Raw genomic sequence first — 18,956 nt, 5'->3', positions numbered from 1 at the left:
TAGGGGTTGTGGCTCAGTGATAGAGCACTTGCCTAGCATGTGTGAGGCACTGGGTTCAATCCTCAATACCACATAAAAATAAATAATATAAAGGTATTATATCCATCTACAACTGGAAAAAAGAAATTGAGAATATAGCTCACTGGTAAAGTGCCTCTGGAATCAATCCCCAGTACCAGGGGAAAAAAAGAAAATTTGTCCATATAAGTGAGAGTAAGGACAGGCAATAACCTGCACAAAAAACAAAGCAGAGATCCTCCAGAGAAACTGAAGTTTCAGGAGAGTAAGTGAGTGAGGCCTTAATGAAAAAACTGTGGAAAGTCTAGTATCTTGAGTTTCATCACTCTGGTTGGTTGGTGGGTAAAGATGCCATGATAGAAAAATAAAAAAATAACTGATCTATGTATCAACATATAAATATAGGTAATAGTGAAATGAAACAGAGGGGAATAGACAAATTAATGGAATAGGGGAAAACTTGGAAGGGAAAACTGGAGAACCTGAGCGTCTAGTCAAGTTGATATATTATCCAATGTTGTAATTTTTTTTAAAAAAAAAAAAAGGTTGAAACACTGATCTTTATTTAAGGATTTAATTGACACTATCTTATTTGAAACTTGACAGTCCTCTAAGGATAATTCTCCATCTAAACTTGATAATGAAAGGAAAATTATTATTATAAAACAAGAGAGAAATAAAACAAGTATGAGTCTATACAGCTCTCAGCTGGGAGGAGAGAATGCTTTAGTGCTTACAGAGCTTTAATCACCTGTGTCAGAATCTTTCAGGGTCCCTCCTAAACATGTAGACTCCTAAACCCCTCTACCCCTCTACTGAATAAGATTGCTCAAGATAAAGAATATAGTTTTCTTCTTCTTTTCCCCCCAGTGCTGGGGGTGAATCCAGTGTATTATTTAGGGTAGGCAAGTATTCTCCCACTGACCAACATTCCCAACTCAGAGACCTTTTTTTTTTTTTGTACTGAGGATTGAATCCAGGGCGCTTTATCACTGAGCTACATCACCAGTCCTTTTTTTTTGAGAGTCTCACTAAATTGCTAAAACTGGCCTCAAACTTACTATCCTCCTTCCTCAGCTTCCCAAATAGCTGGGATTACAGGCATTTATCACTGTGTTGGGCAAGGAAAATCTTCATTTTTTTAAAATGCTTTTTTAGTTGTAGATGAACACAATACCTGTATGTTATTTATTTTTAAGTGGTACTGAGGTTCAAACCCAGTGCTTCACTCGTGCTAGGCAAGCACTCTACCACTGAGCCACAACCCCAGTCCAGGGAAATCTACATTTTTAACAATCACTCCAGGTCTTTGGTTCTCAAATATGGCAATTTTACCCCCAGGGACACTTGTCAGTGTCTGGAGTCATTTTTGGTTGTCACAACTGGGAAGAGAAGTATCAATGGCATCTACTGAGTAGAAGTCAAGAATGCTACACACCCTACAATGTCACCCACAACAAAGAATTGCCCTGCCCAATATGTCAATAGTGACAAGGTTGAAAAATTCTGCTAGATGTAATTGTGATACCCACTATACATCAAGAAATATTCATTTAAACTGGGTGTGATGGTACATCCCTGTAATCCCAGCAGCTCAAAAGGCCAACATAGGATGATCACGAGTTCAAAGCCAGCAACCTGGAGAGGCCCTAAACAACTCAGTGAGACCCTGTCTCTATAAATAAAATATAAAAAGGCTAAGCACCCCTAAATTCAATCCCCAGTACCAAAAAAAAAGTAGTAAAGGAAATGATTATCTGGACAGAAGAGGATATTGAGAAGATGGATAAAACTTAGGCATTCTTTAGAAAAAACACTGGAGTGACCCTCACCTTCCCACATCTTATTCTTCCCACTTATCCTAACCAATGGGTTCCTTTTGACATCTAAGGTCCAGTTTGCCCATCTGTAAAATAATCAGATGAAATATGTACTACTACCCTGATTTTATGAAGATTTTATTTTGCCTAAAGTAACACAGCTAGGAACAAGTCAAATCACTAAATCTTTCTCTCTGGTAGCCCTTCTCCCTGTGAGAATGTACTGTAAGTAAAAAAAAAAAAAAAAAACAAGTCCTATTCACTAATAGAATATTAAAAACCAGATTCAGGAGCCAGGCATGGCATGTATGCCTGTAATCGCAGAGGCTCAGGAGGTTGAGACAGGAGGATCAAGAGTTCAAGGCAAGCCTCAGCAAAAGCAAGGCACTAAGCAACTCAGTAAGACCCTGATAAAATAAATAAAATACAAAGTAGGGCTGGGGATGTGGCTCAGTAGACGAGTGCCCATGAGTTCAATCCCTGGTAACCAACACACACAAAAAAGATTCAGTTAAAGTTACAATTCTGGGCTGAGGCTGTGGCTCAGTGGTAGAGCGCTTGCCTAGCATGTGTGAGGCACTGGGTTCGATCCTCAGCACCACATATAAAATAAATGCATAAAATAAAGGTCCATACAGATGAAAAATATTTTTTTAAAAAAAGTTACAATTCTATGGAAATTCCAAACTTGTCCACACTATCAATATTCCCACTTCATCCAAGAAAAGTTAATAGACTCAGGATATCACCTCGACAAGAATTATCACTATTTTCTAGATGCTAAGCCAGAACCAAACTGATTAAATAAGCCACCTGAGCCACTATTAGGCAAGGTCCTATCTTGTATGTGCTATGGTCAGTGTTCACCTCAGAGTGGTATTTAGCCTATACTTAAAAGTGGAAGTGGCCAGGTGTGGTGGTGCACATCTGTAATCCCAGCTATCTGGGAAGCTAAGGCAAGAGGATCACAAGTTCAAAGCCAGGCTCAACAACTTACCAAGGCCCTAAGCAACTTAGTAAGACCCTGTCTCAAAGCAAAAAAATAAAAAAGGCTGAGATGGGGGGTCTAGGATTGCGGCTCAGTGGTACAGCACTTGCCAAGTATGTGTGAGGCACTGTCGATCCCTGACAAAAAAGTTTAATAACTTTTATCAAGACCTTATAACATAAAAAATAAATAAGGGGCCGGGGTTGTGGCTCAGTGGTAGAGCGCTTGCCTAGCATGCGTGAGGCACTGGGTTCAATCCCTGGCACCACATAAATTTTTAAAAAAAATTAATAAAGGTATTGTGTCCATCTATAACAAACAAATATATAAATAAATAGATAGATAGATAAATAAATGTATTTTAAAAAAAGGCTGGGATGGGGTTCAGCAGTTAAGCACCTCTGGATTCAATAACCCTGGTACCAAAAAAAAAAAAAAGAAAGAAAGAAAAAAAAAAAAATCACATTTTTTCTGGCATCTCCCAGAATGAGAATTCATCACAAGATCCTCTTCTCAATGAGCAGGAACCTCTTAAAAATTAATACTATTTCCCACTCAAGCTCCAAATTTCCCCAAGCAGTACAACCCCCCCCCCCCCCCCCCCCCCCCCCGCGCATCTTCTCATTTTCCTTCCTGGTGAAACATACAAGCCCCATGAATACCACCCAAAGTATAAAATGAAATTACAGGATGCAGGACTGGGGGCATAAATCAGTGGTTCAGTGCTTACCTAGCAAGAGTGAGGCACTGGGTTTGACCCCAGCACCACAAGAAGCGGGGGTGGGGGCAGAGTAGAGAAAGAGGAAAAAAAAAAAAAAAAGACAGATTACCATATCTTAAAGGAAGTCCAAAAAGTAATTGCAATCTTATAAAATCAACTGACTTCCTGCTAGTTTAATAACTTTTATCAAGACCTTATAATATTAAAAAACAAGCACATGGGGCTGGGGTTGTGGCCTAGAGGTAGATCACTCTCCTCTAATGCATGAGGTACTGGGTTCAAACCTCAGCACCACATACAAATTAAAAAAAAAAAAAATAGAGATATCGTGTCTACCTATAACTAAAAAATAAATATTTAAAAAAAAAACAAGCACAGGGCTGGGGCTGGGGCTCAACCGTAGCCCACTTGCCTGGCATGTGTGAGGCACTGGGTTCGATTCTCAACACCACATATTAATAAATAAAATAAAGGTCTATCAACAATTAAAAAAACATTAAGCACAGTATAAGCCGAAAAGGGACCAAAAAATTTAGTAATTTTTATGGTCCCTGTCTTAAGCAGCTCACCATTAAGTGAAAGAAGTGCACATCCTGACAATTCCAAATAAACATTTAAACAAAATAAACATTTTCCCCAAAGATTTTTCTCATATATGCCCTCACTTATTGAGAACTATTGCCAAGCTATGAAGCTTACTAGGCCTCCTTACTTCCAGCTGCCTACTAACATCTCCATCTACACATCCCACAGGTAACTTTACCTCAGAATATCAGACTGTCTTCCCTAACCTCTTTTTTTTTTTTTTTTTTTTTTGGTGGTACTGGCATCTCCCAGAGTGAGAATTCATCACAAGATCCTCTTCTCAATGAGCAGGAACCTTTTTTTTTTTTTAACCATATGATTTATTTTTATTAGTCATACATGACAGCAGAATGTATTTTGACATATAATACATACATGGAAGGTACATACATCAATCATATTGTCTATTCTATTCTGCTGCCTAGCAGGAACCTCTTAAAAATTAATACTATTTCCCACTCAAGCTCCAAACTTCCCCAAGCAGTACAACACCCCCGCCATCTTCTCATTGTACCCAAGGATACTCTACCACTGAGCCACATCCCCAGCCCTAAGTTGCCCTAAGTTGCCCAAGATGCCCTAAGTTGCTGAGGCTGACCTCAAACTTGCAACCATGTCTTTGCATATGCTGTTTTCTGTAACTGGAATATTTTTTCTTTCTTGTGCAAGCTCCTATTCATCCTTCAAAGCCCACCTCAAGTGTCTTTTCCCTACAAAGAATCTCCCTACCCCTAGTGATAACAATATTCCTTTTTTTTTTTTTTTGTACAAATGTCTTTATACAGATATACAACACAGAGTAGTACAAAACTTCATCAAAATATGTGTTGGATGTCCTTGAGGAAAGATATTATTTCTAACCCAGTACCAGTTATATAGTAAGTGCTAAATAAATATGAGTAAACAGTTCACCTTCATACATCCTGGATCAATTTTCTCCAAATCTTATGAATTCCTAAATTATGCTGTATGTGAAATTCCAAATTTCATAACAACTGCTTTGGGGTTTTCAAGTTTGTTTAATTATATAAAGGTTGAATGAGTAAATTATGACTGAAAATCTATTGAAAACACATTAAAGACTTCCTTATTCATTAAGGAAAGAATGAAAATTCCCTTTATAATTCTAACAAGAGGAATCTACCTTTCCCTAGACTCTGTCTGATACCCTGAAAGCCTTCACATAGAAGTTAGTAAGCAGTATTACCATGAAGTCCAACAGAAGACATACCCAAAATAATTCCAAGCAATCCTAAATTAAAGGGAGGGACACAAATCATCTTTATCTTGGTGTACCAAACAAACAAACAAAAAAAAAATTTAAGTTCAAATTTTTCTGGAAAAGAAGAACCGGGGACGATTTGATGATCCAGAAACATTTATTCAGGCCTGGGCCAAATTTCTACTGTCCCGATCGCCAGGTGCAGCACTCCTCAACTTCTGATGGCTCTCCTTCCCCCAGGGAACCTGTTCTCTCATTTCTTTCCCCACTGCCTTTGAAAAGGTTAGTTTACACCGAGTAACCCGAGTAACTTTCTATGTAAAAGGTGAGCTTAAGGCAGTGGGTGGGAAGACCGGCGCAGTGCTGTACACCTGTAATCCCAGCCACTTGGAGACTGACGCTGGAGGATTGAGAGTTCGAGGCCGGTCTCGGCAATTTAGAGATCCTCTCTCAAATTTTCAAAATAAGATCAGGGGTGTAGCTCAGTGGTAAAGGAAACCAGTCGGTCGGAGACTCAAGAGGTTAGATAGTGTCCCTTCCGGGACACCTGAAGACTTCGGACAGACTCGCCTTCCTCTATTCCTTCTCAGAGGTCTAGCCCCTGACCCTCACCACAGAGCCACGCACAAGCTGGAAGGACAGGCTTTCCAGGCAGGGATCGAGGTCAGCCCCGCGCAGGGATCAAAGGTCAGGGCCTCAGCTGCCCAGTGGCCCCTGCAAGGGCGGGACAGGGAAAGAACTAGGCCAGAACCGGGTTGTCAGAAGAACGAGCCGCTGGAAAAGAGAAGCTGCGTCTTGCTCGCTCAGCCACCCCCCCGGGCCAGCCCTCCCCGCGGCACACAGCCTCAGCTGCGGTCCTCCCTCCTCTCCCCTCGTCACCCCCGTCGTCCCCTAGCAAGCGCAGGCCCCGCCCCCAGAGCCGCCTCTGGGCCGAGGCCTACTGTGGCAGGACCCGCGGGGGTTGGCCAGATTGGAGGACCCGACCAGGCCGGCGCTGCTTACCGAGCCCCCGGCTCCTCCTCCACCACCCGCGCCGCTCCCGGGCCCGCTCGCTCCCAACACCACCGACGCCGCCGCTGCTCCGAGCCACGGGCGCGCTCCCGACCTCCCCGACCCCAGTGCCCCGCGGGGTCCTAAAACCCGCTTTGCGATAGGTTCTTCCACGCCCGCTTCCTGAAGCTGACCTCAGACCACAATTCCCAGCAAACATTGCAAAGACTACAACTCCCGAAAAGCATCGCGAGAAAGAAATTAGCAAACATCTATAGAAGGGCTCCTGGTTTACCAATTGCAGTAATGGTTTTTTGAAACATGGCCGACTTTGAATTCAGCAGTTCCTTCTAGGAATGAATATATTTAGAAACACTGGCAAGGTTTGAAAAGATGTACGTTTCAAGATATTTATTGTAGCTTTGTAAGTGAAACATTGGAAACACATTCATTCAACAAATAAATAGATATGTTGCCAGAGGCGGTGGCACAGCCTGTAAGCCCAGCTACGTAGGAGGCTGAAGCAGGAAGATCACTAAGTGGTAACTTAGTGAGACCCTATCTCAAAATAATCATCATAAAATAAATTTGAGTAAATTGTCGTTTAAAGTTGTGCTTTTTTTTTTTTTCCAGTACTAGTGGGATTGAATGAATCCAAGGGTCTTTTACCACTGAACTACAACCCCATCCCTTTTTATCTTTTTTTTTTTTTCCATTTTAAGACAGTCTTCATTAAATTGCTGAGGCTGATCTCAAACTTGTAATCCTGCCTCAGTCGCACAGATTATAGGCCTGCACCACTGTGCTCCACCTCAAGTAAACTCTGTGATCTTCAGATTTCTCTTATGCAGATAAAAGATTAAAAGATGCACTTGTAGGGCTGGGGATATAGCTCAGTTGGTAAAGTGCTTGCCTTGTATGCACAAAGCCCCTGAGTTCAATCCCCAGCACCACAAAAAAAAAAAAAAGCAGGGTGGGGGGGGTGCCGGTTCTGAGTGATTAGTTTGTTTAAAATTCTAGAATTAGTAAGAGGAGAATAATTTGAACCCAGGTCCATCAGGAAAGAACTGGGGGCAGAAATATGCTGGGTATGGAACCGGGAAAGAAGTGAGGGGCTATACTCTTAATAGAATACAAATAAGAATGAAGAGGGAGCAGTAGCAAAAGCCTGCAATCCTAGCAGCGTTGGGAGGCTGAGGCAGGAAGATCTCGAGACAGCCTCAGCAAAAGCGAGGCACCAAGCAACTGAGACCCTGTCTACAAAATAGGGCTGGAGATGTGGCTCAGTAGTCGAGTGCCCCTGAGTTCAATCCCCAGTACCAAAAAAATAAAAGAGTGATGAGGGGTAAGAGGAGGATTTGTCATGAAGCAAATCCTAATAGTTTTGGAACACCAGTTAGAAACCCTCTTTCCAGCCTGACCCAGTGGCAAATGCCTATAATCCTAGCAATTTAGAAGGATGAGGCAGGAGGATGGCAAGTTTGAGGCCAATCTGGAAACCTAACTAGACCCTGTCTCAAAATAAAAATCAGGGGCTGGGGTTGTGGCTCAGTAGTAGAGTGCTTGCCTAGCATGTGTGAGGCCCTGGGTTCGATCCACATAAAAATAAATAAATAAGGGCTGGGGATGTGGCTCAAGCGGTAGCACGCTCGCCTGGCATGCGTGCCGCCCGGGTTCGATCCTCAGCACCACATACAAACAAAGATGTTGTGTCCGCCGAAAACTAAAAAAAAAAATAAATAAATTCTCTCTCTAAAAATAAAAATAAATAAAATAAAGTTATAAACATAAAAAAATTAAAAGATAAAAATAAAATGGGTTCAGTTCCCACCACCGAAAAAACAAAAAGAAACAGTAGCCCTCTGTCCAACTGAAAGAATGAAAGAACAGTGTTCCATACCTGATTTCCTTTCAATAAAACTTTGTTTCACACCTACTGACTACCCAATTGGTGAGTAGTAAAAAGAAACAAAGCAAGTTATGATTCTAAAATTATATTGTAACAAAGTGGTAGATACACACACACACACACACACACACACACGCATATATACTATATATATATATATATATATATATATATATATATACACTTTTGTGTGTGTGTGTGTGTGTGAGGGGAGGTGGGTACTGGGGATTGAACCCAGGGACACTTTACCATTTAGCCACATTCCCCGCCCTTTTTATTTTTTATTTTGAGACAGGGTCTCCCTAAGATGCTGAAACTGGCCTCAAACTTGTGATCTTCCTGACTCAGCCTGCCTTCACTGGGTTACAGGTATGGGCTGCCACACCAGGTTACTCTTAAATGTTTTAAATAGCGGAGAGTGAATTATCAAGGGCAAACTTACAAAGGGCTCAAGTTGTAAATGCCCTGAAAATTTACAGAAGGGAAAATTTCATGTCAACTTCCAAAGACTTCCTGGAGAAGGTGAAGATGAAGTGAGGTGGAAGAAGAGAGAAGAAAAGAAAGGGAGAAGGTATGAGAGTGAAGCAACATAATACACTGCCCACACTTATGTCAGGAAGTAAATTCAATACATATTCACACTAGGGTAAATTTAGGAGATCATATACTAAGTTTAGCACACAACCTCTGGAACATTGTAGAAATGGATCCTAGGTCAGCTACCTTCTAACCCTATGACTTTGTACAATTACTTAAGCTCCCTGTGCCTAGTGTCCTCATTTGAAAAATGAGAATAATAAGGCCTGTGTCATATTGGTTTGGTTATCTGGCAGAGCTCTTCCCTTCTTATTCTGCAGAATTCTTTGGACTCTTAGGCTAGACTAAATGGAAAAACATGCCCTGAACAGTCAGAGTTAAGTGAAGGCACATTATCTGATTTTGGCCAATAGCTATAGCCTCCAAGAAATTTGGCTTTTGATCAAGTGATGCAGAGATAAAAGGATGATCAGAATTTATTCATAACAGGTTCTATCCTCTAGTGCAGCATGTAAGTCATGTAGCATCAAGGACCACATTACCCTGATTAGATGGTCCCCACTGAAAAACAATCATGCTTCCTATTTCTTGATCTTCAGTGAGTGTCTTAATTACTGTTCATTGTTCAATCCTGTTCTTCCTTTCTTCAGCAGATGCTGTAAGTTCCTTATGTTCTTCTAATTAATAGTACTTTAACTTAAAATAGTCATGAGCTATTTCTGTAACTTTTAACCAAAAGATTCCCAAATGATATCACACACACAAACATGTGCCCACATAAGCTTACTCATTCCTTCAGCAAACATCAATTGAGGTTTTTCTGCCAGACTCTACTCTAAAAATGAAGATAGGGTACAAAATGAAATAAATCCTATGGCAGCTAGAAGCAACTGGAGGAGGAGTAATTTGGGACAGGAAGATGATGTTTAGGATATGTTGAGATTAAAGTGTGAGACATCCAAGAAGAAATATTTAGTAGACGTTTAGATACCCTTTATTGGAACTCAACAGATATCTGTGCTATAGATAAATATTTTGGAGTCGTTGGCTTCCATGGAATGGATCAAGCCATAAGGAAGGAAAGAGGATAGAGAGACAGATCAAAATGTTATTGGGGAATGGAAGGAGGGTGCTAACGTTTAATGTGGTGGCATACACCTGTAATCGCAGTAACTCAGGAGGTTGAGGCAGGAGGATAGAGGATTCAAAACCAGCCTCAACAAAAGTGAGGTGCTAAGCAACACAGTGAGACCCTGTCTCTAAATAAAATACAAAGTAGGGCTGGGGACGTGGTTCAATGGTCAAGTACCCCTGAATTCAATTCCTGGTACCAAAAAAAAAAAAAAGATACTGCAATATAAAAAAAGGAAGAAACCCAGAGGTAAAAGATGTGCAGTGGAACCCACAGGAGAAACTTTCAATAAGGAGGTTGTCAAGCAGGGCACACTGGCACAAGCCTGTAGACCCAGCAACTGGGAAGGCTGAGACAGGAGGATTGTAAGTCCTAGGCCAGCCTGGGCAAGACTTTGTCTCAAAAGGTGGGTTTGGGAATGTAACTCAGTAGAGTGTTCCTGGGTTCAATCCCCAATACTGAAAAAAAATATATAAGAATTTAAAAATCTAAATTTGTGGGTGTTGCTGAAGAGATGACAAAAAGATTCTGCCTCTAAATATGTTGTTGTTGTTTTCTTAGCAAATTCCTGGTTTTGGTTGATAGAGTAAAATGGCTTGGCACACTAACTCTGGAGCCAGAATGCCTGTGGCTGAAATCCCACCTCTACTGCTTAATACTTGTGTAATGTTTTTTTTTTTTTTTTTTTTTGGGGGGGGTGGGTAGCTAGGGATTGAACCCAGGGCCTTGTGCATATGAAACAAGCACTCTACCAACTAAGCTATATCCCCAGCCTAATACCTATATAATCTTAATCAAAGTTACTTAACCTCTGTGCTTCATTTTCCTTATCTGCAAAAACGAGGGATGGGAGCAGGTCTGTCCCATGATGTCTACTATGGAAACATTAACTATTATTATTTTCCACTAGATTATGAATCTCCATGAGGTTGAAGTTTTTTGTTTGGTACCAGGGATTGAACCCAGGGGCACTTAGCCATTTAGCCATATCCCCAGCCCTTTTTATTTTTCATTTTGAGACAGGGTCTCACTAAGTTGTTTAGGGCCTCACTAAATTGCTCAGGCTGGCTTTGAACTTGTGATCCTCCTGCCTTAGCCTCCTGAGCCGCTGAGGATTACAGGTGAGGTTGAAGTTTTTCTATTTTGTTCAGGGTCTACCACTCAAAGCCTGCCATAAATTAGGTGCTCAATAAAACTTTCAAAAATAAATGAGTAGTTGGGGATGTAGCTCAGTGATATAGAGTGCTTGCCCAGACTCGGTGAGGCTGTGGGCTCAATGCCTAGTACTGGGAAGAGAGAGAGAGAGAGAGAGAGAGAGAGAGAGAGAGAGAGAGAGAATGAGAATATGAATGAATATAAATGAGTAAACTGGACTCAAAGAACGAAGCTTAGAAAAGAAAAGCCTTAGGAGATGGACGCTTTTAGGGGCTCAGTGGAGCCCAAATCAGGACTAGACTGAGCTACACTGCGGCTAGGGGAAGCTGGCCTGAGAAGTCAGAGGTTGAAACCTTTGGGAGCTGCGGAGGCTCCTCCCCCTGCGGGCGGGTCGCGCCAGCCGGGCGTGCACTAGAGCAAAGCCGAAGCTCCCCTAGCGGGGCGGGGTGGAGTCTACACTCAGGCCTGTCCTCGGCCCACCTCATCCACGCGGGACGGAAGTCTCAGTCCGGCTTTCGACTTCCCGGAGGACCGCGCACCGAGAGCCGGGCCTCGCTCCACCGGGTGGCCGGGCCTAACGTGCTACGGCGCGGCGGCAAGATGAAGCGTGCGGGGACTCTGCGCCTGCTCTTAGACCTTAGCAACTTCAGCGGCGCGGCCCGGCTCCGGGAGTTGCTAGCTGGGGACCCAGCTGTCCGAGTCCGCTGCAGCCCAGACGGCCGCCACCTGCTGCTGCTGCGACCCCCGGGGGCGCCAGCCCCGCAACTGCTAGTCGCCGTACGTGGATCTGGCGCGGAACTGGAGCGGGCCTGGCCCGAGGACCACCCTTCACCGCTAGACGCCTTCTTCCTGCCTTGGCCAGCGCGACCGGCGCTGGTCCTAGTGTGGGAAAGTGGCATAACCGAGGTGTGGGGAGCGGGGATGGAGCTTGGCTGGCGACTGCTGCAGAGCACCGAGCTCTGTCCAGGCGGTGAGGCCCGCGTGGTGGCCGTAGCGGCTGTCCGAGGCCGCCTGGTGTGGTGCGAGGAGCTTCAGTCTGGCACTGAGGACCCCATAGAGCGGCCTGTAGCCGCTTTCAACTATCGCGTGTGCGTCAGGACCCTGGAGCCCAGCGGGGAGGCAGGCACAAACCTGGGCCGCACTCGCGTCCTGCTGCACCACTGCCCTCCTTTTGGCCTGCTGGCCTCCCGCAAGGATCTCTTCCTAGTGCCCACTGCCACCACCTGGCCTGGTGTAGCCCACATTCTGCTCATCTGGAGCCCAAGCAAGGGCAAAGTGATAGTGTCTGCCCCATGCCTTGGCCTCTCTCACAGTAAAATCCTGAATCCCAGACAAGGGGACACCTGGGACTTCAGGACCCTGCTCCGAGGCCTTCCTGGGTTGCTGTCCCCCAGAAAGCCATTGGCTGTACATACCTGGGCCCCAGCTCCTCAAGGCCTTCTGTTGCTTGATTTCAGGGGCACTGTGAGGTTAGTGCAGTCCCACGGTGGTACTCGTGCTGTGGGCACCTTGCAGGAGGCACCTGCAGGCCCCGAGGGGTCTGCAGCCCTGGGAATATTCCATGGCACTCTGGCCTGTGTGCTGGGCAACACATTGGAATTGCTGGACATGGGCAGTGGGCAGCTGCTGGAAAGGAAGGTTCTAAGTACAGACAGAGTATATTTGCTGGAACCTCCAGCCCCTGGCGTGAAGGATGAGGAAGAGATGGATATTGGAGGAGGTCTTCGCATGCTTTCAGCCTTGGGTCTGTTTTGTGTAGGTTGGGAAGCCCCCCAGGGCCTTGAGCTGCCTTCAGCCAAGGACCTGGTATTTGAGGAGGCCTGTATATACTACCAGCGTCGGAGCCTACGTGGTGCCCAGCTCACCCCAGAGGAACTGAGACACGACAGTACCTTCCGAGCACCTCAAGCCTTGGCCTCCATCCTCCAAGGCCACCTGCCACCATCTACACTGTTGACTACACTGAGGGCCGAGCTTAGGGATTACAGGGGTTTAGAGCAGCTCAAGACCCACCTGGTGGCTGGGGATGATGAGGAGGCTGGCTGGACTGAGTTGGCAGAGCACGAAGTAGCACGCCTGCTGAGGACTGAGTTAACAGGAGACCAGCTGGTCCAGCTCAACACCATTTTCCAAGCCCTTCCTACAGCAGCCTGGGGTGCCACTCTTCGGGCCCTGCAGCTCCAGCCAGATGGAAATGGCAGGCTGAGGTCCCAAGCTCTCCCTGATGTGTGGAAGAAGGTGCTAGGGGATACAACAGCTGGAAAGGAAACACCCAATGGAATACTGCCCCCATTTGAACTCCTTTGCCAATGCCTTTGCCAGCTGGAGCCACAATGGCTACCCCCATTTGTGGAACTGGCACAGCAGCAGGGTGGGCCAGGGTGGGGGGCTGGAGGCCCTGGGCTGCCTTTGTATCGCCGAGCCCTGGCAGTGATAGGTGAGGAGGGGAACAGGCCTGAGACATTGGAGCTGGAGCTGCTTTTGGGCAGTGGGCGGCCCAAAGCTGTGCTGCAAGCTGTGAGTCAGCTGGTACAAAAGGAGCAATGGGAGCGGGCTCTGGAGGCTGGCCTGGCCCTTGGCCCCTCCAGCCCCTTGCTTCGAAGTGAGATATTCAAACTGCTTCTAGCCCAGTTTGCCCAGCACCGCCAGCTCGATGCTCACCTCCCCCTCCTTTGCCGCCTGTGCCCACCAGAACTAGCTCCAGATGAGCTCCTACTTCTACTGCAGACACATCTCCCAGATGAAGTGGGACCTCCTACCCCATTTCCTGAGCCTGGGTCAGAACCCCCTCTCACAGTGGGTTTGCTCAAAGCCCTGCTGGAGCAGACTGGAGCTCAAGGACGGCCCTCAGGCCCAGTTCTAAGCCTTTATGAGGATATTCTATGGGACCCAGGCACTCCACCCCCGACCCCACCTCGGGGACCTATGTCTACCCTTCAGGTATCAGATCACCCAGGACTGGAAGTGTGGGTACCATCTGGACAGGGCCTCTGTGTGACTGACATGGGAAATCATTTGTAGGACACGGTGATCAGGGTAGGGTACCTAGGAGTTAGAGGGGGCCAGGGTAGGACCTGTGTGTGCGATATTCTTCTGTCTTCTGGAGCAATTTTTAAAATATATATATATAAATATCCAATTTATACATAGTTTGTGTTTTTTGAATAGCTGAGAGTCTCAGAGGATTGTGGGTTACAGAGGGAGCAGATGAATCTGGATCTCTTGACTGAAGCAGCTACTTTCAATTGTGAAGATAATTGACATTATGAGTATTTTATATGTGCCAGGTACTCTGCTGGTCTTTACATAATCCCTCTTCCTCGATAGAAAAGTACTGATATTATCCCTATTTTCCAGGTGAAGAAATAGAATCTAGAAAGACTGAATGACTTGACCAAGCAAGTCAACTAGAAAATAGCAGCTGTCACATTTGACTTGCCTCACTGTATGGCCCAGTACCTCTGGCCTCTTTGGGCTTGAATCTGCTCCTCATCCCTGAATCAATACTGGACTCTAGCCCATGGTAGACAGTGGATTCTGCGGAGCTACACCTCTTTTCCCTGGGACTCTTCCAAGTAAGAACTGTGATGGGCCCTAAGCCCACGCTTGTTTCCCCCAGGATTCCATGAGCAGCCCCTGATTTTAAGGAAAATATGATACAGTCAGAGAGCTACCTCAGAGCCTCAATAATGAGTCACTGGGAGCACAGCTACTTGGAGGGCCCCACATTTTCACTGACTCCTTAAACCAAGAAATAAGAGCATCTGCAGCACAGATTTCTACTTGTCTGGACTAGATGTCCAAAGACTTCTTGACCCTATGTCCATTTCTACCCGTGACCCCTCTGCCTAGTTCTGGATTAGGGTAGGCCCTGGATGCTGCCACTCAACATCATCCTAGGCCCCTGGCAGGGACTAGGGTAACAACTACCACTTAGCTTTGTCCTCAGCTAGGACCTACAGTTTAGATTCTGCTCTGCCTCATTCTGGGCTTAACAGTAGATTCAAGTTCATATGGGTCTGTGGATGGTTTTTTAGATTGTCAGGGGGAGAGGAGTAGCCCTACAGTCTTGCCCATGATTATTGTTATTTCCCCAGCCTTGCGGAGGTCCCAAGGTGGCTCATCCGTATGGCCAAATCTGAGATGGCTTCTTAGCCTCACTGAAGTCCTAGGATGACAATTTGGTCTTATCCAAGGCTTGAATGGCTCTTGTCCTGGGACTCAAGCTAGCCTGTCTACCAACACCTGTAGTTCAGCTATTAGCCTTAAAGCTGCTGCTTCTCCCTCAGCTGTCACCTAGCCCCTTCCTAGTATGGGAGGGGTTCCTCCTCTTCTTGGTCTTGAAGCTGGGAAGTTGAAGGTGGCACAAGGCTGGAAGCTGTTTTCCTGTTCATGATCCTACTGAAATATGTTTGCTTCTCAGCCTGAGATTTGTCTTGGGCCTCCTGCTGTGCCAGGAGGAGAAAGAATTATACTCAGTGGGCCCCTGGGGGCATAGGGAAAGGGCCAAGCTTTTCTTTGAGGAAATTCCTCTGAGTCACCCATTAGCAAGGCCTCAGCATGGACACTGCCCAGCCTGGCAGCTCAGAGGGGAACTGGTGGCCTTAAATGGCTGGTAGCTTTTATTCTACCTTTACAGGCTGATATTGGATTATGCTGGTCCTTGCTCATCCTCCACCTCCAGTGTGGAGGATGCCAATGATCCCAAACCATACCTTGGGACTTTGTAGAACTCTAGGGTTGCAAATATGGTCTGAATGGGTTTGGGTGGAGCATGTGAGAGGGCCATCAAAGTAATGATTCATTGTGGTCTTCCTGAGTGAAAGTCTGAATAGGTAGATAGAGATCCCAAGTCTGAGGTCTTTGGTTGAAGGGTGGATCCCAGGACAAGATGTTGGGACTTGTGCTCACTTCAGCAGCACATATACTAAAACTGGAAGATTAGCATGGCGTCTATGCGGGGATGACACACAGATTCATGAAGCATTCCATATTTTTAGTTCATTTATTTTGACTGTGATTTATTTGGAGTGGAGGCCCCTGTTTTTTAAGAAAACATGTCAGGGCTGGGGATGTGGCTCAAGCGGTAGCACGCTCGTCTGGCATGCGTGCGGCCCGGGTTCGATCTTCAGCACCACATACAAACAAAGATGTTGTGTCTGCTGAAAACTAAAAAATAAACATTAAAATTCTCTCTCTCTCTCTCTCTCTCTCTGTCTGTCTGAAAGAAAGAAGGAGAGAAAGAAAGAAAGAGAAAGAAAGAAAGAAAGAAAACATGTCAGGTAGGTTGCCTAAAAATAAAGTGGATTAAAAAAAAAAAAAGATGTTGGAGCCTATGGAATGCAAAATCTAGGAACTGAGGTCCTTGACCTTGGGTACCTGAGAAAAGGGTGGCATTCTGGGGCTACAACTTTTGAGTGGTCCCATTGGCTTAAGGAGGCTAAGTCAGAAGGATCATGAATTTAAAGACAACCTCAGCAACTTAGCGAGACCCTAAGCAACTCAATGAGACCCTCTCTCTAAATAAAATACAAAAAAAAACCACTGGGGATGTGGCTCAGTGATTAAGTGCCCTTGAGTTCAATCCCCAGAACAACAACAAAAAAAAATTTTTTTAGTAGTGGGCAAGACTTCAGATCCAAGGTCCCTGTACAAAAGAAAGTAGGTTCACATGGAGAACCTCATGGAGCTCAGAGGTGAGGTACAACTGAGAATGCTTTCCTGCCCTCAGGCCTGCCTACAGTCCTCCCTGTCACCTACCCAGGAAACTCATAGACTCTTTTCCCTTCTCCACCATCCTACAAGGGTCAGAGGTCAGAGCCCCACCCCTTCTTCCACCTGTGGCCTGAAAAAAAAGTAACAAGGACAACTCCTGCTCTCCTCCCAAACCCCAACCCATCCTTCTGCCTAAATGTCACTGAGAATTTTAGTAGCTTTCTAATTGATATTTCTATATCCTCAAGTCTAACCTTGATTACCCAGTGTTTTAGTCAATTTTTTACTGCTGCTTAGAGTCATAGGACCTGACAAGAACAATTAGAGGAGGAAAGTTTATTTGGGGGCTCACAGTTTCAGAAGTCTCAGTTCAGAGATGGCCAACTCCATTCCTAAGGGCTAAAAGTGAGGCTGAACATCATGGTAGAAGAATGTGGTGAAGAAATGCAGCTCAAGACATCACACCAAGCAGCAGAGAGAGAGAGAGATCTCCTCCAGGACAAAATATAAACCCCAAGGGCACACCCCCATGGACTCCCCTCCTCCAGCCACACCCTACCTGCCACTCAGTTAATCCCTATTAGGAGATTAATTTACTGATTACGTTAAGGCTCTCATAACTGAATCATTTCACCTCTAAACTGTCTTGCATTGTCTCACATGTGAGATTTGGGAGACACTTAAACTCTAACACCCAGAGTATTTAAACAGCAAATAGGACTAAGATCAGAATCTACTTCAGTATTCAGATTAGAGGGCAAACTCCTACAAGGGTATTCCTTCCTTTGTGTCTAGTCCTGCCTTTCTTTCCAGTCTTCTTTCCAGCCTTTCTTCTTTGATATTGAGATCATCTAGTTATTTGTTTGTCTTCCTAATTAGCATTCAAGTTCCTTGAGGGCCAAGAACATGGTTATTTGTATTTTTGTAACCTCAACCTGTATCACAAGGCCAAGTTTATTATAGGTTCAGTTAATGTGGATCTGACTGATTCCTACCACCTGGGTGAGAAAAAGGGAATAGGCTCTGGGCTTTATAGATTTTTAGGATTTCCTCCCTTTTAACCATAGATAGACTGATTGTTTGGTTGATCTAAACCTAAAACTGATAGAAGGTAGATGGATCTGAAAAAAGAAACAGGTCAGACAGGCGGGATGGCGGATGCCTATAATCCCAGGACCTCAGGAGGCTGGGGCAGGAGGATGGCAGTTTCAAAGCCAGCCTCTGCAAAAGCAAAGTGCTAAGCAACTCAATGAGACCCTGTCTCTAAATAAAATACAAAATAGGACTGGGGATGTGGCTTAGTGGTTGAGTGCCTAACTTCAATCCCCAGTACCAAAAAAAAAAAAAAAAAAGAGAGAGAGAGAGAGAGAAAGAAAGAAAGAAGCCACCTAGAGCAGTGGTGGGGGCAGAAAAGCCACTGAGTCAGGACCATTCTTGGGAGTTGGGGTAGAAGAAAGGAACGTAACTGGTACTACCCAGGGACCCACATCCCCAAACTAGGAGAGAAAAAGGAATGGGAAAGCCTGAATGAACAGAGATCCAGGGAAAGAATGGGCATCAGAAACTACTGGAAATTGTAGTTGAAGTCAAGCACTAAAAGACTGATCCTCACATTGACTCTGATCCTCAGGGAACCTATCCTTAGGAAGTGTTCCACATTATACAGTTGCACAAGAGTTTGGTTCACACTGACCTGTGATAAGGAAAAAAGAGGAACAGTTAGGCATGGAGGCAGCTCTAGATTCCCAACTCCATAGGGAGCCACCTCACACTGGAATGCTTGTCACACTTACTTCATCAGGGTGGGAGTGAGTGTAGTGGTGTTGGAAGGCCTCAAAAATCCTCAGAGTGGCTCCATGATTGTCCAGGGCCATCTCAGCCTCTTCTTAGGCACAGGCTCCCCCTGGTGTTCACTCTTGACACTGCCAGCTCATTAAACATGCAATTACTACCCTTCTCAAGCAAGGACAGAGGAAGTCTCTAGAGGTAGTAAGTAAATCAAGGTTCTCTGAGGACACAGAAAAGTCAGAAGAGAGTTCAGGAAGCAGAACCATGAAAAGGGGAAGGGATCCAGATCTTGCACTAAGAAAGTGTCATCTAGAAGAAAAGAAACCTGAGCTGCCTGGATTCTTTTCTCCAAAATTGAAAGTGGGGAGGAAGTCAA

General features: G+C 45.1%; 3 protein-coding genes, 1 long non-coding RNA gene and 1 pseudogene across 5 annotated transcripts in view; 3 read left to right on the top strand and 2 right to left on the bottom strand.

Moving 5' to 3' along the window:
- Armh3 (armadillo like helical domain containing 3) overlaps nt 1-6,487 on the bottom strand; it is a 184,564-nt gene extending 178,077 nt beyond the window's left edge. Inside the window, exon 1 of one of the 2 annotated variants that reach the window (XM_027930424.2) lies at nt 6,357-6,487. The gene's annotated coding sequence lies outside the window, so the exon portion shown is untranslated. The remainder of the gene's footprint in view (nt 1-6,356) is intronic. The other variant, XM_027930423.2, reaches the window with a different exon arrangement.
- Gbf1 (golgi brefeldin A resistant guanine nucleotide exchange factor 1) overlaps nt 1-18,956 on the top strand; it is a 295,142-nt gene that overhangs the window by 19,862 nt on the left and 256,324 nt on the right. The gene's annotated exons all lie outside the window — the stretch shown is intronic.
- Nucleotides 11,533-14,222, top strand: Hps6 (HPS6 biogenesis of lysosomal organelles complex 2 subunit 3). Its single transcript, XM_027930355.2, has one exon. It carries the CDS (start codon nt 11,678-11,680, stop codon nt 14,096-14,098), a length of 2,421 nt encoding a protein of 806 aa, XP_027786156.2. The 5' UTR covers nt 11,533-11,677; the 3' UTR covers nt 14,099-14,222.
- Nucleotides 15,981-16,075, top strand: LOC114088713 (U6 spliceosomal RNA; annotated as a pseudogene).
- Nucleotides 16,073-18,705, bottom strand: LOC139705410 (uncharacterized). Its single transcript, XR_011707292.1, has 3 exons — nt 18,586-18,705; nt 18,405-18,485; nt 16,073-16,246 (listed from the first exon to the last, which is right to left on the bottom strand). It is a non-coding gene; the product is annotated as an uncharacterized lncRNA (long non-coding RNA).

The sequence above is a fragment of the Marmota flaviventris genome, chromosome 4, assembly GCF_047511675.1.
Source record: "Marmota flaviventris isolate mMarFla1 chromosome 4, mMarFla1.hap1, whole genome shotgun sequence".
NCBI classification, from domain to species: Eukaryota; Metazoa; Chordata; class Mammalia; order Rodentia; family Sciuridae; genus Marmota; species Marmota flaviventris.
Note: the sequence above shows the minus strand (reverse complement) of the source record. Positions and strands in the feature narration are given on the sequence as shown.

Excerpts from the sequence above, each read along its gene's own strand:
- Hps6 (XM_027930355.2), top strand. The coding sequence starts at position 11,678 with ATGAAGCGTGCGGGGACTCTGCGCCTGCTCTTAGACCTTAGCAACTTC.